Source organism: Elaeis guineensis, chromosome 11 (genome assembly GCF_000442705.2).
Source record: "Elaeis guineensis isolate ETL-2024a chromosome 11, EG11, whole genome shotgun sequence".
NCBI classification, from domain to species: Eukaryota; Viridiplantae; Streptophyta; class Magnoliopsida; order Arecales; family Arecaceae; genus Elaeis; species Elaeis guineensis.
In genome coordinates this window covers 17598556-17622745 of record NC_026003.2, presented here as the reverse complement: position 1 = coordinate 17622745, position 24190 = coordinate 17598556, and the positions used below count along the sequence as shown (strand labels likewise).

Sequence of the window (24190 nt, the reverse complement as noted above, 5' to 3'; positions counted from 1 at the left end):
AGAGATTCATTTACACAAGATACTATGGTGATCTCAGATCTAAGGATTACTTACACAACTCCCACTAGAGAACAACCAGCTGACATACAAATAAGGCTCCATTAGATATTTCTTCATAGGTCAATTCAGTGAACTCATTTTTTAATGAGCATCCGCATCTTTGTATTAGTGTCACATACAAGTGGTTGTGAGATTAACCATGCTCTTCATCGAACAAACATAGGATGTGTCAGTCTTTCCGGTATCATTGATCTTCATCTCAATGAACCAATGACTAAAAATATTTTAGATAAAGACTATCAAAATATTAGGTCTCACTAGTATGATCTTCTTATGGCCCTTAAACTATTATCCTAATCTATGGGGTTCATTATTATCTTAAACAAGTATAAGATGCAGCATATAATAAATCAAGGATGTCTAACTTTATTAATAAATAATATCAAATGCATGAATTTGGAAGATAAAATATAAAAAATATCCCATTGCATCACATATGTGATTGGCTTGTAGGACATTATTCTTTCAGTCCAAGTATGATAGAAATGGATGATAAAAATATTATAATATCATAAATATTTAGGTGAAAGTTTTGTTCAAAACCACCTGGATCATGAGAAAGAACAATCTGACATCAAAGATTTAATTAATCTAAGAACAAAGAAAACTTACAAAAGAGAACAACAAGTAGTGGCATATCAATAGTGCATGACATGAACATCCAAGTCCAATACAGCATTACTCGAGTTGGTGTTGAATGAGTGGGTCTTCAAGAGAGCATAGCCTCGAGCCAGACAGAACTCGCCCATCCCTCCGACCATCGGCAACTCCTTCACTAGTGCAAAGATAGCATCCTTGATAGTATGGAAAGCGTGCCTCCATAGTACTTCCCCTCCATGAAGACAAGGTTGGTTGTCAATTGCAAAGAGTTTAACCTCCGAAGGAACTCAGCATCATATCTTAACACTACAAAAATAAGTGTATTAGTGATGAAAAACCATCATAATAAATTTAATTGTTATTAATGACGGCTTTAGTGACACAACTAAGTCATCGCTAATAATCTATCCTAAATCCCCCCTCCGATCCCTAATGGGCTCGGTTCTATTCCCCACCGCCTCCCCTTTCCTCCCCGCCTCTGGTCCCCCTTCTCCCCCCCGCACTATTGGAGCCCCCATCCTCCTCCCCCCAGCCCCCACATTGTCATCCCCGCATTGGATCGGCTGTTCCAAGCCCGCATCCCTGAGCCTGCATCCCCAAGCCTTATTCTTCCCTCAGTGCTATCGGTAGCCTCCCACCACATCCCCCTTCTTCCTGACCTTCTCCCTTCTTCCCCACCACCGTGCCCCATCAGATCGGCCTTCCCCTCATCGAATCAACCTTGCCCCACCTGCCCTTCTTCCCCCGCCTCCCCCCTTCCCCAGCCGCACTATCGAAGTGCTGTGTCGTCGGACCCATGCCCCAGTCGAACCCACCACCCCCCTTCTTCCCAGCCGCACCATCGAACCACACCCCAATCAAACTGAGCAGATCTTCTTCCCTACCTGATGAGTATTAGCGACGGCGACGGCGACGTGGATGACGGAGCTGTCGCCACACCCTAATCCCTCCTCTTTAAACTTTTATTAGTCAAAATTATATTTATCAAATTTATTTAAATTAATAATATTTGAATTTAGTTTGTGCATGGGAAGCACATTCTCGATCACTGATAAGATTTGGATGAGCCCCGTACCATACGAAATCTCATATCCATGGTGCTTTCGAGAGGTGGAACCACTCTGGGAGCTCTCCGGTGAAAGTAGCCCCACTACCTTTGATGGTAAGGGTTCGAGTTCGGACCACTATCGGATCAACTCTGACCTGCTCATCTACTCTGACGGCGGTCGAAGCACTCAATGAGTTCTCCAGTGACCAATGTGCTTCCGACAAAAAACATCTACCCCTCGGGGGTAATCATCAAGACCTGGGCACGGCACTGATGAGCTTGTTTTTGACCCATCATAAATGATATGGGCCAATTTGATTGGATTCAGACCAAGGTCGGACCTCATATTTTAAAAGATTCTAGGCCCTAGGCCCGACCTGAACCCAAAAAAAAATTTTGAGCTGGGCTCAAGGAGTGGTGTGGCCCAGCCCAGTCTGATCCATTTTTAGCCTTATTTGCAATGCTACTCGGTACTTTAAACCTTCAGGGTTGGATTTGTTTGGATGCCATGCTAGTGTGTTAGTATGGCCTAGTTGTTTGGCATGCCCCAAGTCTGCATGTGCAGGATGCACGTCCCAACCCTCCCATTTGCAATGCTCTCTGTACTTTGGAACCCTCTAATTTAAAAATTTTAAAAATATTACATTGTATATAAACATAGATCCATCTTTTGATTAATGTACACATTCTATGACATCCATGCATTTATATATTTTTGTATGGATGGGAGAATTATGTATATGGATTAATTGATTGTCCAGTATAGACAGTTTAAAAAATGTAATTAATTCTATAGGTCATTACAGTAATCAAATGATATGTGAGGGTTCGAAAGAAATTTTGAATTATATTTTTATTTAGTTCTCCTCACACATCTTATGCCATCTGGGGGAGAACTAAGAGAGATGCTGTCGAAATTTTTTTCGACCTCTATTGCATATCGTTTGATTACTGTACTTGATCTATAGAATTAATATAATTTCTAAATGAGATAGGACCTTCTATACCTATTAGTTGATGGTAGGATGTAATTATTATATAAATCATTTGAAATAATAAAATAATATTTAGCTATTGCCTTGCATTTGTATATGCAGAATCCTTAGATAGTGTGCTATGGACTGTAGTTGGATGGACCGTCAATAGTCGATGGAGTGATTTTACTAAATACAAAGATGGTGTAGAGTACTTTTATAATTATATTTTTAAGAATACGACACTCTTACATCAAGGGCGACTCATTGCCCTTGTAAGAGATGTAGCAATAGAAAAATACTTGATAGGATACAATGACTATCTATTTATATAGAAGTAGATTTATATCCAAACTATAAGCATTGGTATCTGTATGAAAAAATATGGGAGACAGTTGTAAGGGTCAGAAATAAGTAGGACAGGAACACAGATAGAATAATCGACATGGTTGAGGATGCTGTTGATCCTGAATTTAATTAGGATGTGAAGGACGATCCAAAAGCTGGCAGTGGTGATTTCTATCATATTCTGAGAGATGCTGATGAACCATTATGGTGGAATATAAATACACACTGTATTATCGACTGTATCAAAGTTATTAAACTTAAAGATCGAGTTTAATATGACCGTCAACTATTACGATAGGATGGTAGCAATCATAAAGAAAATGCTACCAAAGGATAAGAAGCCTGTTAGAGTTTCTATGCCTCAAAGAAAATGGTGAAAGGATTAAGCATGGGATATAAAAGATAGATGCATGTCATAATAATTGCATACTTTTCTAAAGAAGAACCAATTGAAGAGCTCATGTGACGTATGCCGTGAAAGCTAATTTAAGCTGAAACAAGAGGATAAGAATCAAAAGACATACTATACGAGTTCTTTGATACCTTTTCCTCACTCCTAGGCTTCAGAAGCTCTATTTATTCAAGAGTACTGCCAGACAAATGAGATGGCACAAAGAAGGGATTTGCAAATATTCTGATATGATGACTTATCCATCAGACAGTGAGGTATAGAAGAAATTTGATGCTTTCCATCTTTTATTTGCTCAAAAATCATGTAATGTCAAACTAGATCTATTATCGATGGATTTATACTATTCAGTCATACAGCAGCTCCTTATTCATGTTGGCCAGTCTTCATTACTCCATGTAATCGACCATCTGGGATGTGCATGAAAGAACATAACATCTTTCTTACATTAGTCATTCTTGGATCATGACACCTTGGTAGAAGCATTGATGTATATTTAAGGCCTTTGGTTGATGAGCTGAAATTCTTATGATCCGATAGCATACGTACTTTTGATGTATCGAAGAAACAAAATTTCATAATGAAGACTGCATTAATGTAGATCATTAGCAATTTTTCTGCTTATAGAATGCTTCAGGATAGAGCACTTATAGGAAGCTAGCATGTCCCTATTACATGGAGAATACAAAAGCATTTCAGCTTAAGCATGGTCATAAGTCCTGCTGGTTCGATTGTCATCGTCAATTTCTTCTAAGCATCATCCTTTTCAAAAGTAGTGGGACAATTTTAGAGAAATAAAATAGAGAAAGGATAAGGCACCTCCATGACTCAGTGGTATGGAAGTATTTCAGAGGGTATCCTAACCTAATAAAGTCCAGTTTGGCATACTATTTGATAAGCAAAATCTCGAGGGTTCAATAGAACTCATAATTGGGTGAAGCACAGTATTTTTTGAAAATTGCTATACTAGTCTACCAATTTGATCCGTCATAACTTGACACCATGCATATTGAGAAGAATATTTTAATAATATTTTATACACTATTATGGATATTAAGAGCAAGATGAAGGACAACCCCAAGGTCCGAGCAAATATGAAGAATATATACAAGCGTCCTCTATCAGAGCTGGTTGAGGTATCTCTAAAGAAATTTTTGAAGTCGAAAGCATCTTACACCTTAACAAGGGAGCAGTTGAAGGATGCATATTAATAATATAAAAATTTTAAATTTTCAGATGGTTATGTAAGTAATCTAGCTTGGTGCATCAATATCAAAAATTGCAGTTCTATGGGCTAAAGAGCCAGACTGCCATGTCTTCATGCAATGATTATTCCCATTGGCTTGACGTGATCTCTTTCCAACCTATATGGAGTTTTTTGATCGAGCTTAGTCTTTTCTTCAGAGATATTTGTGCCACTGAATTATCTGTTGACCACATCTCTAGTCTTAAGATAGCAATGTGAGACTATATGCAAGTTGGAGAAGATATTTTTTTCTAGTTTCTTCAACTCCATGGAGCACCTCGTGATTCATCTGACATATGAAGCTAGGGATGGGGATCAGTGCAGTATAGATAAATGTATCCATTTGAAAGATATATGCACAGTCTTAAAAAGAAAGTAAAAATAAGATCAGAATCAAGATTCTATTATAGAGACTTACATAATTAAAAAAATTTAATTTCAACCGACACTACTTTAATCCTAGTGTACAGACAAAGCTGACTCAAGTGGATCAAATGATAATGGTGGTGGTAAGGGATCAGAGATGGAGATCTCAATATTTTTCTTTCTACTCGTGAATTTGGGCATGAGGTTTGTCGGATATTAACTAACACTGAAATTCGATAGACAGAGACATATTTTGTTAAACTATATGGAGGTCGACCATATATTGAGTAAGTATCTATCATAATTTCAATTCTTTAATCACTTATTATTATGTACTTATCTTATGCCTGTATAACAATATAATGAGATCTGAGATGGGACAATCTGAGGATAAGTGAAAAAGAAATTTTCACTCAGTGCCCATAAAACTTTACAAATTGATTCCACCAATTGGTAGGAGACCATTGTCTGATCATTTATTTTATTTTTTTTAAATTATTCTTTTTATAATATGCAGGTCATGCAAAGGGGTGAATCATTTCTAAGAAGCTAAAATCATTAGCTATGACCATCAAAATATATGATATATTATAATAACTGTAACGTAAATGATTTTAAATTTGACACCCAGAAATATAGATATCATAAGAGTATAATGAACAGTGATGTGTGTATAAAAGATAGCTAGTAGGAAGAGTCGAGAGTGACTACTATGAAATCCTCAAAGAAATGATCAAGTCGACCTACCTTAGAGGTCGTACTATTTTCTATTTATGTGCCGATGGTTTGATACCGACAATTGTATGAAAGTTGATCCACACATGGGCTTATTGAAAACAAACATAGATCAAAGGCATATGTCAACGATCCTTTGTGCTAGCTCAACAAGCTGTTCAAGTGTATTATACTCTTTTTCCATCAAGAAAGAAGAAGAAAAGATTGGTGGGTTGTATATAAAATTAATCTCAAGCCATTCATTACTAGCTCGAAGAAGAAGAACAAGAGCCCCATTTATCAGAATACTTTAGGAGATGAAACATTAAGAGTTCATCAGCCTTTAATAAATGCAAAGTTGGATGCTCTAGAAATTCTCCTACATGATGGCCAACATGAGAGGTAGACAATACTAAGTTTATTTTAAAGGAAATTCTATCCAAGAAGGTGAAGAAAAGGAAGAAGATGAAGAAGTGGAAGAAGAGGAGGAAGAGGAAGAAGAATCTGATAGGTACCAAACATTTGAAAAGGTGATGAGTAGTCGATCCTAAGTCAAAGGAGTCAACTATGGTATAATTGTATTTACTTTGTGGTGTGCTTGTTTTATTTGCTTTTATATTATCTTGCATCATTTCAATTATTACATTGCTTGCCATAATTGTATAATTAACCATGAATTTATTTATTTTTTTCAGAGATTATAGAATGACTACTCTTAGAGGATGAAGCCATGCTAGCTGAGAATAGAGCTTTAGAGGAGAGAACTCTCGTGCGGTCAACTCATATAATTCTGCGGCATCCACACCACGAGGTAAACTCTAACAGTACAAAAGTTCTCCATTAGATTATTTGATCCTTTATTATCTGATATAATATTCTTTATGATCTTCTGCTACTCTCAGATTTGGATAATGTGGAGTCACCATTGACCCCATAGTCACATGGAACAGTAGCCAACTCTCAGTCTTAGCACCATGGTAGAAGATCCGTCCAGCTCGCAGCACCTCCGACTCGATCAGAGGATAGAAAGCTCATGCACATTCAGAGCTGCTCGTAAGTACTAGATCTTTGAAAATATATTTAAAAAATTTTATTCATTTTAAATCAATAATTATTATTCAAAATTAATTTTACAGAATATTTAGGGAGCCTAGGGTGTCTTGTATGATTACCAAGATTATCCGATGATTGATGCCGAGATAGTGAATGAGTTCTTCAGTTGGCCGTCGGGGCTTGGATGCTGCGTGGGAGATGTTCTGGTAAGTCAAAGGTATTTAATTTTTAAATTCGTGATATGTTGATATATTTATATTCTATTTATTAATACATACCATCCTTTATTCGTAGTCATATTATCGCTTGAGACTCCAAAGGATGAGAAGGCCGACTGTCAGACCTTGAGAAGGTTGCCATATGTAGGCTCTAGATGGACTATACCATCTCAGACAGGCCTCATTGAGTTCTCTAGTTTCAAGTCACCATCAGACTGAAAGTCTTCATGAATCACTAGATGCGGACGGACGTATGGGAGGCTCTTGTGACCATGGAGTAGTAAAGAGTACCTGATAGACGCAAAAGGCCCGACAGGGGACGGCCTAGCAGATCCGATCAAGCATACTGACAACTCCATTGGCACACATATTACAGTAGATAGATTGATAAAATTAAAATTTTAAACTTATATTAATCTCATATTTAGTTGATTATATGTTTATTTTTATTAATTAATTTTATTATTTATTGAGACACAGTAACTGAGTCATGTACCAAGTAGTTATAGTTGTGGGAGGCTATACACTAGTCTTGGAGGCTGGTGATTACTTAAATTTTAGGTTTAGACGGATCGCAGTAACTTAAAAGATTGTTATTAAGTTTTTATATATATTGATATATATAATAGTACTTATGAATTTTTAAACTATGTAGTGGATTACGTGGAGTACGTCGTAGCATGGCACGATGAGACCTATCCTCTCACCCCTCCTTGATCTCGAAGGTAGCTTAGGGCCACGAAGGGGTGAGTAGGAGCCGGATCATAGGGTTCGGGCATAGCTTCACCCTCCAACAGCTCTCTGATTTCGACATCCTCTTCTCAAACCTCGATGATCCAGATGTGGGGTGATGCACGTATTGAGGAGATCGTGCAGAGATTTTTTGCTAGCGATCTCAGAGCTTTAGAACACCATTCGCGACATAATTGTTGAGATTCTTCGGATCCATATCTGTGCGATTAGTTAACTCGTTGTCACAACCATCACAGCAGGTAAGTCAAGCAATATTAATAAATTTATTACTTATTTTAAATTTTTATATTTAGAAGCTTCACATAGTTAGGCTTGAATCGAGGAAAGGGATCTAGGGTCAAAAGTCAATCTACCTATTTGATGGATGGATGGAGGTGTAGATATGTCTGTATTATCAAATGAAATATGTAGGAACAATCCGTTCAAGAATCAGATGAGTATATCGAAATATATCCCTCCATGCAGTTTAGACTTGAGGGGGAGAGAGATATCTAGGATGTCAAAATTAAATTTAACTATTGATGGATGGGTAGAAATGTCCATAGCTTCGTATCATCGAATAAATTTATAGGAATAATTCGTTCGAAAATTGAAGAAGTATATCGAAATATATCCCTTCGTGCTAGTTTAGGTTTCAAGCTAGAGGAGGGAGTATCCAGAGGTCAAAATTTAACTTAACCATCTGATAAAGTACTTGTTAAGGGTATTTATATATTATTCTGTATCATTGAATGAAATATGTAGGAACAATCCATTCGAGAATCGGAGTAGTATATCAAAATATATCCCTCCATAAAGATTTAGGTTGAGGCGCATCAATTACAATAGTTTTATAATTTTAATTAATTTAATTTTAAAATTATTAATAATTTTATTTTATTATAGAATACCGGGACATCCAGCTCTTATCCATCTACTACTACAGAGGACGTACAGGAATATAAATAGGAGGACGATCTTTCTTGAATTTTTTTTTTTAGTTTTGATGTAATGTATTTGATATTTGAGCGATGTTATTTATACAATTTAATTTTGATTAATATATAATATTATTTTTTATTTATGACGGTGATAGTTAATTATTAGTTAGTATAATATCTATAAATATATATTGCTTGTTAATTTAATTATAATAGATTTTAGTAAATATAATTACTTGTTAATTAAATTATATTGATTTTAATAAATATTATTATTTAAATATTTTTTAAAAAAATAATTATTAGCGACGGTATTACCATCGCTAAAAAATATTAGTGACGACTTATTAGAGATAGAAATACCGTCACTATTATTATTTTTTAATTTTTTATTTAAATTTTAGAAAATATTATAAGCGACAGAAAGCCATCGCTAATTGCCATCGCTACTACTTATACAACTTTAGCATCGCTAATTGCCGTCACTAATATGCAACTTTAGCGTCAAGCTTTTTTTTGAATGCTTTTTAGCGACGGCTTTGCGTCACTAATAGCATTAGCGATGATATTTTCATTATCAGCGACGGCGTTTGGCTGTCGCTAATAATCAATTTTCTTATAGTTAAGGACATATTTCTTGATAATGTGATTGCATGAAAAATTTAGGAGACAAAACCAATTCACTAGATGTGATATATCCAACCATAGCACTAGCATGGAAACCAATTCTCACTTCCTTGTTACTTTGCTTTTGGCTAAATTTAAGCAGGCCATAACTGCTTAATAAAATTAGTTTTACACAACCACAACAAGGAAGCCATAAATATAAATGCATAATACGAGAATATTCCAATCACTATTACAGTAAACAACAAAATCAAAAGGAGGAAAAAGGTGACTAGCACCCTATCTAGGCCAGCCCCTTACTCCATCCAATGTCCATATCCAAAGAAATTCGATGGATCTAGATGAGGGTGGTCCAAAGGACCCACAAACAAAGATCAGTTTAATTGTTGTTTTGCCATTCATGGAGAAAAAAAGGGTCCGAACTTTAACATCGCCATGACGAAGGATCTAAATTTTATACTTTAGCGAGTATTGAAATTAATGATTGTCAGTGAGTTTTTCGTTGCAATAAAAATAATGAAATTATGAATAGACTTTCTAAGCCCGAAAGAGAGAATTAACATTGAACATGTAACCTTGAAATTAAGTCATTCATGCTCATTTTTAATAAAGGATTTTGGTTATGACAAAATAGATAACCTTTCTCTTTATCTCAAGTTTGGCAATTCTATGATTAAAGAATTTAATTCCTGCAGATTGCTTGCATTCACTTGGCATGCATGTATTGCCACCTTACATACTATTGTAATAAGAGCTAATGGTGCATCTGACAAGGAGAAATGGATAAACAATTGTGATAGCATCACATCCATCAAGTTGTTCCACGATTGAGGTGCTTTCTATGATAAGAAATCCGTTAACATCTTAATAATATTAAAGAACCAGACTACCTAACCCATCCCCTTCAAAGCCCATGCTAGAAATCAACTGAGTCGCAACACCTATCAAATCTTTTAAGGGGAGCTCTATATGTTTTGGTTTTCCACTAGTCATTGTTTTACCAGGTTTCAATCAGAGCCTCTACAATGTTGGTTGGTGGAAATTAGCCCAGTTAACTGTTTGGAAGATTGAATTGTTTATGAATTCTCAGCCTCATTCAATTCAGCAGTTCATAAAGGTAGTTGATCCTAAATGAAAAGGCAATTTTGGCTCTTTTTTCCGATATTACAATTTTCTCTAAAAAAGAGACCTTCAGTTTTTTTTTTTTTTTTTTTTTTTTTTGGAGGGAAGGAGAACTTGAGTTCTACCTCTGGATTAATTCACCACCATTTCATGTTTAATCTGCGTTGACCTAAAATTTAATTCCATCCCTTTATTTTAGTAAACTTTTATGTATAAAAGGTTAAAACAAATGTACTTATGTTACTAAAAAATAAAAGTGTTCGTCACTAAAAAAACAGAAGGTGTGAAAAGCGTGAAGTCAAGTCAATTTATGCATAAGATGTTAAATATAAATGCTAATCGTGCGTGGATTATGATCGTACCTGGATCTGCCAGGTAGCCAGATTGCATAATACTCCAAACAGTTGGGCTGTACTTGTTAAGGCTCCTCTTTATCTCGCGGTGATTGGCAGACTTGCAACCTAACCATTAAACTATTCATTGCTAACCAACCATTGACTTCAGTATATATCTTCAACTATAAATGTCATGCATCATCCCTTCTCCAACTCGATCTTGCACCCTCTAACTCCTCCATGGCCTCCTTCCAATCCAATATTCCTCTCCTTTTCCTTCTCTCTTTGATGGCCGCGGTGGCCTCAGCCTCTGGTGGTGAGTTCAAACTGGGAAAAGAGAACTCGACCCACCTCCATTTTTACATGCATGACATCCTTAGCCAACCCAACCCCACTGCCTTCCGGGTTGTGAAAGGGCCACTCAAATTGCCAGCGTTGCCAAACTTCAACTTTGGAGATATTTTTGTGATAGACGACCCACTGACCGAGGGGCCAAACTCTACGTCGAAGCTCGTCGGACGGGCCCAAGGCTCGTATGTGTTTGCATCCCAGGGTTCAGACGGAGCTCTGCTATTGACAACCAACCTTGTGTTCAAGGAGGGGAAGTACAATGGAAGCACGCTTTCCATACTGTCGAGGGATTCTATCTTTGCACCGGTGAGGGAGTTGCCGGTGGTCGGAGGGACCGGCATCTTCCGTCTGGCTCGAGGCTATGCTCTCTTGAAGACCTTCTCATTCAACACCACCTCGGGTGATGCTGTTTTGGAGTTGGATGTTTATGTCATGCACCATTGATTGATATGCCATTGCTTGTTGTTCTCTCTTGTTGGTTTTCTTTGTTCTTGGATTGAGTCCTTGATGTCATATTGTTCTTTCCAATAATCGTTATTACTCACTTGGATATTTGTGATGTTATGATACTTTTGTTATTCATTTCAATCCAGCGTTTGTGTTCATGATAGATGTTGTTGCGCAAGATAATATTGTAGCTTGCAAAGAAAATGCACCCCGGATTGTCAGGTGGACATTGGAGATAAACAGAAGACGTGCATGGCCATAGAAGACTGATTTTTCGTTTTTCCTCTTTTTATTTTGTTCTTCACTCTATTGACTTGCCGGCCAACTTTTTATATTGTTTCTTTCTGTAAAAGAAATTTAGTTAATTATACTGTTACAAGATGAGTCCTTTTTTATTTTTATTTTTATTTAAAAAAAAAAAAAAGATGAATCCTTGACTTGGACTTATAATTTGATATTGTTCCAGGCCGGGTCTTTAACTCCGGTCTATAGTTTAGTATTGTCTGAAGGCAGACCACTAAGTTATCCGCCAATTTAACTAGAAAACTTGCCATACAAGTTCAAAAAAAAAAAAAAAAGTAAAAATAAATTTGACCTTTAAAAAATAAAAAACTAAATTTTACACAAATTGTAATAATATAATAATAAATATAAAAAAATGTTACACATATTTAACATAGAAATCAACGTATAATTAGAGAGAGAAAGAGAAAGTTTAAAATCTTTGAACTTGAGGATGAGGGAAACTGGAGAGGAGGCTACAACTATGGAGAAACAATTTTAGTTATCATAATTTGCATTGACAACATCGAGATAAGAGCATGGATTCCAAACTAATTTTGTTTTTTGAGGAGCCCAATCCCTTGATTAACATCCACATGTTTGATAATGGGCACCATATAGCTGTGGCAATGTCCTGTGACCTAAACCAATTCCCACATCTTGGATACGGGAGACTTAAGAAAAGTCAAAGTGGCTCTCATCTTGTTTCTTGCATTTTTTTTTTTTACATAATTATACTTTTGAATAAAAAAACCATATAATATTTTTAAAAAAATGTGAGAATAAATTTGACTTGTGCAATCTTCGGCGTATTTCTGCTCTCAAGTCTATAAATTATCCCTGGACATTTTCTCAAGTCTATAAGTTAGTACATGATTATTAGTTATCAAAATACGTCATTTGGAGTTTACTGAAATTCTAATGTATTCATATATACTACTAGAGGTCCTGGTTTTGATTATATCATCTTCCAAAATTTTGTCTCACTATTCTTTGTTTCGACAGTCATTTATCTTTTAGCGTTGGCCTGGGCATTGAAGTACAAACCCGTATCTACCGAAAAAAAAAAAAAAAAGTGTAGAAACACCAAACTTGGAAGTCTTCTAGGGCATGGGTATTTCAGTCATTTCAAATTCAGATGGTACATTTCGTAACACTATTAAATATCATGAATATATATATATATATATATATATATATATATATATATATATATATATATATATACGCACCTGCGTGTGGAGGAGGCCGTTAATTAATGTAATCACATGAAGGTAACTCCGAGGCGATCAACGCTCCCCTTCGGGTCCCGGGCCTTCCGGCCGTGAAGTGGATCTCCATGATCCTTAAATGGTAACGTGTCAAGATTCCTGTGGTCCTCCAGAACTCTATTAACAACCGCCCCACAACCAAGTCAACTGTTACCCAGCTGCAAGATGATTGGTCTAATTCATGCGACTTAATGTAATAAGCGGGTTTGGGTGGCATCTTTCACGCGAAAGAGCCATTGATTTTTTTTTTTTTTCCCCCCCGACATCAGCCATTGGATCTTATATTGCACATATCTTAAAGTATTATAATTTATTTTTTCATTTATTTTTATAAATTTCAAAATAATATTACGTAGTTCAATGATCGATGTTATAAAAGAAAGTGAATCATTTTTCACACAAAAGATACAAATACGGTCCAAGGAACATTTTATGTCCCCCACCAAGCATGCATCTAAAAGCATTTTACCTATGATAAATAACGGGCATCCGTCATCGAAAGATTGGTGCAACTTGGTTTTCTCAGGAAAAGCTTGCAATTACTCAAGCTAATTGAACACGTCAAGTGCAAAGTTTATTTAATAATAAAAATATAGTCATAATTAAGTCTCAAAATTCTGTGAAGCTTCGTTAGCTAAATTTAGTAACACATCGTGGCCAGCTCATGAGTTAAATATGAGCCAAACTTGAGCATCTGCCATCTATTATCATGCATGACTTCATCCATGGTACCCTTCTCATCTGAGAACTTGGATTGTATCATTCATGTGAACAAATGATTCAACTTTCTTCATACAAATCCACCATTGGATCATCCCACTACTTGCTTTGAGATTTATACAGATGGATGAATGAAGATTAGAGTACTTTTAAATCTATGCAATGGGTGGTCCGATAGGGGATACACGAAAAGTAAGGTAAATCATTCCTTGATGTGAAAGATGCAACTCAACTTTGAACAAATCCAATGCGGCTTAATATATACTCTGTTAGCTCATCCACACCCGTGCCTTCAACTTTAGGCCATAAAAATAACATTATTTCCTATGCATACGATGCACGGTGGCAGTCGGATATCATTTCAAATAACTGTATAACTCGCAGCAGCCATTACTATACTCATTCATCACCAAGGTAGTTGTTATTTGCTAGCTTCCCTCGTTGCCTCCTCATCAACGAACCCATCTCTCCTTATGCTTGCTGCTAAATGGAAAGGTCAAATAGGCCTTGATAAAATGGTTAAAAATTGAACAACCTTGCATAATATATTTCCTACCTTATTACTAATTATTGATAATTAATTAATCATTAACTAAAATTAGAAGTGCTTATTTGGTCATATTGACTTTTGGGTATTTGATATGGTCAAATAAATTATTCCATCAGCACTTAATATGGGATAGTGCTTGCCGTTGGGGCATTATTAGAGGTATTTCAAGAATAAAGAAGAGCAGTGTTCTAAAATTTGAATGGTAAACTCTTTGCTAAGTTGGTATATTTGGTAGTCTATAAATACCAATCTAAATCTCTAAGTAAATCAATGAATCCACACTCAAAACTCCTGCTATGGAGACAAAATCTAAAGCTGCCCAACCACAAAATTGTGCACTTTTCTCCTCTTTTTTTTCCTTTTTGCCATTCATCTTGCTCTTTTAATTTGCTTCTATCATGCTTCTGACCTGATATTATAAGTCAAAATTATGGTAATTACTGTATACTTATGAAAAACTCTTATCACAATCGTGTAAGATATTTTAATATGATATCAAATGCATTATAGTGAAAATAATTTAAATAATTAAAATTTTAATTTTAATTAATTAATAAATCTACATAATAAATAAAATTCAAGCATCTTACACCAATTAAACCTCAAATAATAAATCTATAAAAATTAATAATAACTATACTAAATTTAAACTATGTTGATATTGTCGAATCTTGCTTTTGTTCCATTCCGATAGCAGTACCCATATCCACAACTAAGTATCTAGATCTGTAAAATAAAAAAGACTAGTGAGCCTCATAATCCAGTAAATAATGCATATCTTAATTAGATAACTTATATAATAACATAAAATACAATAGTCACGTACAAGTTATCATGAATTAGTATAAAAATATAATCAATTAATTTTTAAAACATAAATCCAATAAATCTAGTATCTTTCAAATATTCATATTTATGTTCATAAATTTGGTTCAAAATAAATTATATCCAACTCAGTAGTCTTTAATTATAATTATCTTATAGCTAGACTAGAAGCAGAAATAAACCATACTTATATCATCTGGAGTAAGCAGAAGTATTGTACTTATATCCTACTATGTGGGCCAAAACTATCATATTTATATCCTGTGATAGGGATAAATAGAACAATAAGCTTAGTAATAGTTAGAATACCAATGCACAACACTCAATTAGTAAATTCCAAAATATAGTTAGGCTAAGAGTTCAAATCTAATATACATCAAAGTTCTTTTTACAAAATAACATATATATCATAATTCAATCAAAATATGCATATATGATATAAGATCCGCAATATAATAATATTTTGATATTAAAATTATGTGTTTATTTTTTATTTAAAGAATAATTTTATAAGATTAATAAATCATATATAAATGATTGATAATTTATTTGATGTTAAAAAAATACTATATACATGCAAAAATCTTAAAAAGATTGATAATTACTTATCTTGTGAGAACAATGAGTGGATAAATCTATCTAATCCAAGAGTCTTGTTCAAAACCTAATATCCAAATTATATTTTATTTAATTATAGCCAAAATGGATCCAAAATAAAATTCTAAATCTCAATACCACTTGGACCCAATAATTAGAGAATATTACGATGAAATTTAGCGCAATATGAAAAAAATAAAGAAAGGACATGACAAACTAAGTCGCAGTGTCCAATGGCTCAAGTTGAGACATGGAATAATAATCAAAATAAAGTGTGGACAAACAATACCATAGGGATTAATGATGATATAGTCTTAGTTGTGTTAACATGGCTAGGTAGGGACCAACATCTTGCATGGCCACTAGGGTGGTTCAAAATTATTTGCTAGAATCAATCAAACTTGCAAGGATCTTTTGGTGTCCATCCAACATCGTAGAGAAAAAGTGTGTTAAGAGAAAGTGAGAAGAAGAAAAAGATTGAGAGAATAAAAGAGAGAAAAGACAAGAAAGAGGGCAAGCAACCATGAGTTTCTGCCACCTAATATAGAGTGAAAATCATTGGCAATAGGCGGTGGTCATGCTAGCGGCCATTGCTAGCCATCAAAAGGTGAAAGCGAGTAGTAAATGGACAGCATGAGGCTAGAAAATAAATTAAAACTAGAGAAACTAAAGTGCAACCATCTTGAATGGAGCCTTAGCTTGCTCACCAACTAAGGCTTGAACATCAACCTCAGTTGGGTAGAGAAGGATGGCATAATCAAAAAATTAAAGAATAATGGTGAGTTGCAAATAAGGGAGATCAAATTTAGAGCTGTTCACAACAATTTCTCATGGGAGATCCAGGCAATTGAAATTCAATTAAGAAGATAAATATTGGAAAAGAAATAAGCTAGAGTTGGGCAAGACTCATAACTCATCTCTGCGAGACTACATATTAATGATGATCACCATGCATTCCAAATTGGTAGTTATGGCTCAACCACACAAGAGGGAGAGAGAGATGGGAGAGAGATGAGGCACCTCTCAAGAGAGTGGTGGGGCTACCAAACAGCCAGTAGAGTCCTTCTTGCCATCAATGTTTGAGGAGGTGAAGTATACATCCTTCAATTGAAAGAGTGTAAACAAGATGAACATAAGCGAGTTAGCTAGCCTTGGCTTAAGCTTGGCACTTTTCACAATAGACCCAGGCTCGAGCTAGCTCCTTTGACCTTGAGTTGAACTTGAGATATTTATAAATACCTTTTTTAGGAATATTAATAAGTGCTCCTTGGTGATGACTACATTCGAGACAAGGAAGGAAAAAGGTGGCAAGTGAAATTATGAGGCCCAGCTCATAGGCCAGCCTAATTGAACACAAGCTTGATCCATTGACTTGCCTAGAGTATCTCTTGGTTCGAACCAAAATCCATGGGTTGGTAAAGTGGATGGCTTGGATGCCCACCTCAAATTTATTGGGGCTGTCCTATTTGATGGTAAAAAAAAAAAGGAAAGAATGGAGCTTAATTTGCTGTGTTCGAATCTTGATTAATTATGGCTTGATTAGCCTTCATATAATCTTTACATATGTTTTTGAAAATTTAGTGGAATAAGTAGTCAAAGCAAAAACACTAGGTCTTGGGAGGAAACGAAGGAATTAAGTAGGTCTTTTGCTTTTCTACTCAAATGAGTCTGAGTACTCCCCATTCCCTCCTTCCTTATTCAGTTGGGAGAAGAAAATCTATTCACCACCAACTCTAATCAAGGTTTGAGATTTAGGCTTATTGGAAAAGCAAGGAGAGATACTTCATCGAAGTGACTTTGGCTTTCCACCAAAAGAAGTCACCTTGATCATTTTTTACCCCATTTCTTCATGGAGTAAAACTTGTGTTGGCCTCTTTGACCATTCTAGAGAAACCAAATACCTAAGGTGAGTTCATGCCTACTTAAAGTGACTTTAAATATGTATATATGAGCAACCAAATACACCCACAATGTCAATACCTCTCAAGCACAACAACAAACTTGGATACATCCATGACCTAACCCAATTGCTAGGTCTAGGTACATGACTATCTATAAATTTCTCAAAGCATAAGTAAAATTATAATCCATATTTATTAAATCATTTCCTACAATCACATACTAGATAAAATCATCTAACTGTGATACTACATAAAAGTAATCAATAGTTTATGAAATCTCAAATTAACCAATGTACATCAATTCTGCAACATTGTCTCAACAAGAAGGAATTGCTTTAATTAGAACTATTTTCTTTCAATATGAAAAAAAAAATCTTTAACAAAATCCAATAATTTCATGAAACAATCTAGAAACTCTATCTAAAATAAAAAGCTCTAACTAGAGCTCTCCTAACTAGCATTAATGATTGAACTTCTTTGATTTTGTCAAGAAGCTCTAGTAAATCAATCTATTATAGTAAAGTGGTGAGCTAGGATTCTAATAACAGTATCCTTTGGTAGAAAATAAAATTATTAAAGACACTATGTCAATTTTTTCAAAAATCATTTGCAATTACAATGGTAAACAATAGGCATTAATCTAGAGTGAATAGTACATAGTACATCATATTCATTAACTAACATAACTTGCAATAATACTGTTGCACCATATTTTGTCCATCTGATGACGTGTTCCAACCTCAAGTACATGGTGGACACCTGGCTTCCTGATACGGAGAACTCGAGATGCAGAATCCGTGCGGCCTCGAAGTCATCGATAAGCAGTCGATCATCAGAGATCAGCCGCTTGACAGATCCAACACCATGATTTCTGAATGATGATATCTTCTTTCTGACTTAGCTCTTTATAAGCCATCCACCAGATAGATGCCTTCTGAAAAAGTTGGCACGCAAACCTTGCAGAATTGACACTCTGGCCCACCCACTATCCCTCCAACATGGGCAATAGGCTTTGCGATAGCCTACTAACATCCATTACTATGGTTCTGACATCCATTACTCCAACTCTGGTGGATGCTAACCACCTGACAGGCTCCCTTCTATGAAAGATAGGGGCAAGAGAGATAGGAGGGACCTTTTCTACCACCCTTTAGAGGAGGAGAAGAGAAGAGGGAGGACCCTTCTCCAACCATAAAAAAAGAGAGACCCTTGCTCTCACTATCTTTCTTCCATTATTCTCTCTCTTCGACTGCCACTAAATTAAGCATCAGAGAGTCCCCCATCGGAGAACCCCCATCTTGTTCTCTAGTATGCAGACTTTCTTTGCAGGTGATCGGAGTTTCGACTTGGCACCCACCGACTCCAGCAGGATACTCGTTCTGAGCCATTCAGTTCAGGTACTCCACCATATCATCTAGTCAAAGAAAAGCAGCAATAGATTGGTGCTAGAAAAGGAATCCCTGATCTCATTTTCTTGAAGAAAATGGTACAGACGAGATCCCGCTGGTAGTCTTCCCTGCATAGTGCACTTGACGCACAGGATGTCGGAAAGTAGCCTCCCTGGTCGGATCCTATCAACGTGTTGATGGGGCAAGTCCAAGCACTCACAGCTGCAGTACAGCAACTACAATGAAGTGCGGTAAGGACCCAAGCTTCATAAGCAGCTCCATCTAGTGCAGCCACCAGACCTACATGGATGGATCAGAATGAGGGTGCTGATGCTCAGACTCAGCTCGAGCTTCTTGTTAATGATCATGATTAGCAGAGCTGGCTCCACAATGCCCACCTCAGTGCTCCCAGATCTCAAGAGGAGACAATTGATGACAACGATCGTCGGAGCCCTCCAAGGAAGACCTCACCTCAAGCTCGCACTAGCACAACTCCCAGCAAGAAGATGAACTCGAGAGAAAGGTCTGAGAACTGGAAATCGAATTAGCAAACTCCAGGAAGCTATCCGTTAGCAAGATGATGGCTCCAGCTTCAGAACCCAGCCACTATTCTCTCAAGAATTTCTATGCAAACCGATCCATTCCTTCGAGAAACTAGAAAGTGGTTCGTTACGCACTTCGATAGTCAGAGGTCACAGTCGAAAGATAATAATAGCCTCTTCTCTACTGAGCAAAGAGAAGGTAAGCTATCAAGAGACTATGTGCTGCATCTTAATGCAGCCACGCCTGAAGTCCATGATTTCAATGAGTCCGTCGCCATGTTAGTGATGAAACAAGGACTCAAGTACTAGCGTCTAACCTTCTCTCTTGATGAGAATTTTTGAAAGACTACGTCGACATCCTAGCCCAAGCCTAGAATGCACTCAAACCGAGAAAGCCAAGATCCATTATCAAAAAGAAGAGTGAAAGAAGAATAGCGATAAGAAAAGACCCTATGATAATGATTGCAGAGCTTTAAAAGAAAGAGAAGAGAATCACCCTTCGAAGACAAAAGAGGGCAAGGAGACCTCCATGATGCTCTCATGACTGCATCTCTCTACCCCTTGCACTCAAATCCTAATAGAAATCAAAGGCCAAGACCACCTATGATGGCCTGAAAAGATGAGAGCGAGACCGGGCCGATGAGGTCGGGAGAAATGCTACCATTTTCTCCGTGATCATGGCCACGATGCCAAAGAGTGTCACCAGCTGAAGGACGAGATCGAGGACCTTATCCACCTCAAGCACCTTGAAGTTTGGATAAGGATCCGATAGAGGATCCATATCGGATAAAAACTGATGCAGAGGATAACAACCTCGATAACAATCTGATGGCTAGAGCCATAGATATAATCTCGAGACCTACTGGCAGCAGGGGGTAGGAAGCAAGGAGGATCAAGTGATGAGCTTTGAGACATTGGTGTTCGATGCTAAGGGATGTAAGAAATTTCATTCTATGAGCATGGGCATCCTTGATGACATCGGGATGAAGGGAACCCCTAATCGTGGTGACCAACCACATAATCAAATGGGCCAAAGCTGAACACCCATCTCAAGTCATCGAGATAAAAGCTCAAGACAGAATGGCATCGTACCTACAGTGAGTGGCTAACCATCACAATGCCGTACCAGAGCCAATGCCTCTCAACCTAAAGATCGTATGCTCGAATGGATCAAAGCATCTAAACTCACCAAATATGATGACAAGCTTCAAACTAGGGAGTATCGTGTCAACTAATGGAAGTAACTGGATCGGGAGTCTATGCATCGATAACCTCTAACGTCACTTGGCTTCCATAGATCTGGGACTCCAAAAGACTTTGGATATGCAACTAGTAAGCATCGCAACTCTTTGTACCTTCATCATCAATAAAGTCATCCCTTTCAGTGGGAAGTCTGATCGTAAGACTCGATCGAACTGAGATCCATCATTGGAATAGCATCGAAGATCACAACCGAAGGGTCAACCCTTCGAAGACCTCACACAACCATGTACCGCTCCCTACTCATGGACAAAACAAGCAGGGTGGTCAGAGATGGCTTCAGATTGATCCTAAACAACATCTCAAAAGAGCCTTTCAAAATAATATCAGGACAACCACACAGAACACAAACAAAGAATCAAGATTTGTTGCCCAATCTTCTTCAAGATTCTGATTGGGACTATGCCAATCACCGGATTTCTTGGGATGCATCCAAAGAAAATCTTGGCCTCTTTCGAAGATCAACCGAAGTCTCCAAACTAACTGAACCCTGACCAATGCTGTGGATCCCGAAGAGCCTATTAGAAGCTCCTTTGGGGGCTAGCAGTCTGGGGATAATGTCAAGTTTCTGGAGAGACTTCATGGAACCACACCAACATCCATTCAGCCACTCCTCCAGGCCGTCGATGACTCAGAACTTGAAAGAACATCCATCGACTTCAAAATTACGATGAAAAGATGAAGGAATCAGAACTCGTTGAACCATACCTCGACATCGATGAATACTCAGGCAGTCTGAACTCCCACCATCATCGATCTACAACAAGACCTCCTACGATAGTTGACCTATCAGAAGCAAGCTCGACATCGGGGAAGACCCAACCACGATGAACTTCGCAGTTGTCATCAAGACCACAACCGAAGGCTACCAAAGAGACTGCCCGATCTCATGGCTTCTAGATGCACTGTCAACCTGTTTTAGTCACAATAACTACTCCAGGATACCCAAAGCAGAGAATCCTCCTAAACCTATAGAGATTCTATTATGGAGTCACATCGTCTTAGTGATGGTTTTTTAGGACTCACCTTTGGAAGTCCTAGAATGATGGTGGATTGACAATAGGCTCCTTCGAAAGTGTTATGGCAAAGCGGTCGCGCCAGCTCAACAACCCTCCAACCTTTGAACCAAAGCACCCGACCTCTAGATTACACTCCATCACCAACGAGGATGAAAACCGACCGCCATGCCGTCATAACCTCGACTGTAGAGCACAATGAACGACGTTTTGATCACCTCTCCTAAATACAGATGATGCACCACAGTGTACAATAGACACGAAACAACATGCGATGGCCCAGCACTAGAGTATGAACCACTTTGAGCACGAACAGTTGTCAGACTTAGGTGCACCGAACGACTACAGACACTGATCGAAGAACCATTTCAGCAACTACCCAGTACAAGTTGTCAATGTCCCTGAACTCCACTACATCCTCTTCAAATTGGTCAACGTTTAAAGAAGCATTCGACTATTTTGGCCATGTTGACGTAGTCTCATGATGGCAAAGAAGCTCACTTTGGCATGTGACTTCAAAATCCAACCAATGAACTACTTCCCAATATGAACACTTTGGACTGAAAAATGGAGGGGCAAGTGTTGAACTATATTTTGTCCATCTGATGACGTGTTCAAACCCCAAGTATATGGCGGACACCTAGCTTCCTGATGCAGAGAACCTAGGATGCAGAATCTGTGTGATCCCAAAGTGATCGATGAGGAGCCGACCATCAGACTTTGATCGCTCGACAGATCCAACATCATCAGTTTCTGACCGATGACATCTTCTTCTCAATTTAGCCCCTACAAGCAGTCCACTAGATTGGACACCTTCTGGAGTGCTTGGCATGTAGATCTTGCAGGACTGAAACTTTGTTGTACACCCCCTACCCCTCCAGATATGGGCAGCAAGCTCTATGACAGTCTACTGATATCTACTACTCTGACTCTGACAGCTACTATTCCAACTTTAGCATGTGCTAACTATCTGGCAAATTCCCTCCTATGAAAAGTAGGGGCCAAGAATGACAAGAGGGACCTTTTCTGCCTCCCTCTGAGGGGGGGAAGAGAAGAGGGAGGACCCTTCTCCAACCAAAGAAAAAGGGAGACCCTCGCTCTCACCACCTTTCTTCCACTATTTTTCCTCTCCGACTACCACTAACTTAAGCATGAAAAGATCCCCTTAAAAACTTATATCTTGTTCTTCGATGTTCAGACTTTTTTTGTAGATGATCGGAATTCCAACTTGATGCCTGCCAACACCAGCAGTGCACTCGTTCCAAGCCATCCGGTCCAGCTACTCTGCCACATCATCCAATCGAAGAGGAGCCGCAACAAGTACCACCATATAATAAACCCTTATAAATAAGATCATAAGTTATTAATTTATCCATATGATCAATGCATTACACATTGTTCATTGGCAGGGGCATTTAGTAATAGTATAGCATTTTGTTCATTAGGAATTGAAAGCCAGCAACTTGATCCCCACAAGCCTGGACTTGGATGTCTTCCATCACATGGTCCAAACACAACTCTTAGATATTTCACACTACATTGATATCAAAAGTCGGCAAGTGTTGTTACATGGTGTTTCTATTGAGATCATGAAGGTAGTTGATCCAAGACTATGGTAAGAAACCCATTAACATCCTAATAATATTAAAGAACCTGACTACTTGACCTATATCCCATCCCCTTCAAAGCCCATGCTAGGTGGATTATGCGTCGTAACACCTATCAAATCTTCTAAGTGGAGCTCTATAGACCTTTTTTTTTTCAAGTCATTGTTTTCATAATCATGTATTAACATATAGACTTGAGACAGACTTCTAACTTTTCTGGAATCTCCTCATATATACCCAACATACAAGAATTGTTTTAGGACACGAGACATTGCTACGGCTATATCTTGCCTATCATCCAACATGTGAATGTTGATGGGCTTGGGCCTCTAAGAAAACAAAATTAGTTCGGCATGAAATTAGTGCAACACATAAGAGGTTTTTATTGTTGACGGGAGTCCTAAAGTAACTAATTAACCATACTCTCGTCTCACTGTCTCCCCATGTTGTCAACGCAGTTTATAACTCTACCATCATTCTCTCCAGTTTCCTTATCCTCAAGTTCAAAAGACTTCAAACTTTCTCTTCTACAGTAAGAAACAACATAAAATTTAGCCTGCAAGTGATCAATAGTGCGAGGAAGAACATAAGAAGACAAGGCAAAATGCGGGTACCTTTAGAGAGAGAATTATCTTGCACA

General features: G+C 37.4%; 2 protein-coding genes across 2 annotated transcripts in view; one reads left to right on the top strand and one right to left on the bottom strand.

The window, feature by feature from the left end:
* Positions 1–698: 698 nt before the first annotated feature.
* LOC105034049 (dirigent protein 21-like) overlaps positions 699–24190 on the bottom strand; it is a 24658-nt gene continuing 1166 nt past the window's right edge. The window contains exon 2 of the mRNA XM_073245849.1: positions 699–784. Coding sequence (XP_073101950.1) covers positions 699–784 — 86 coding nt within the window. The remainder of the gene's footprint in view (positions 785–24190) is intronic.
* On the top strand, positions 11015–11831 carry LOC105037319 (dirigent protein 22). The gene has a single exon (XM_010912999.4). The coding sequence runs from the start codon at positions 11034–11036 to the stop codon at positions 11586–11588; it is 555 nt and encodes a 184-aa protein (XP_010911301.1). The 5' UTR covers positions 11015–11033; the 3' UTR covers positions 11589–11831.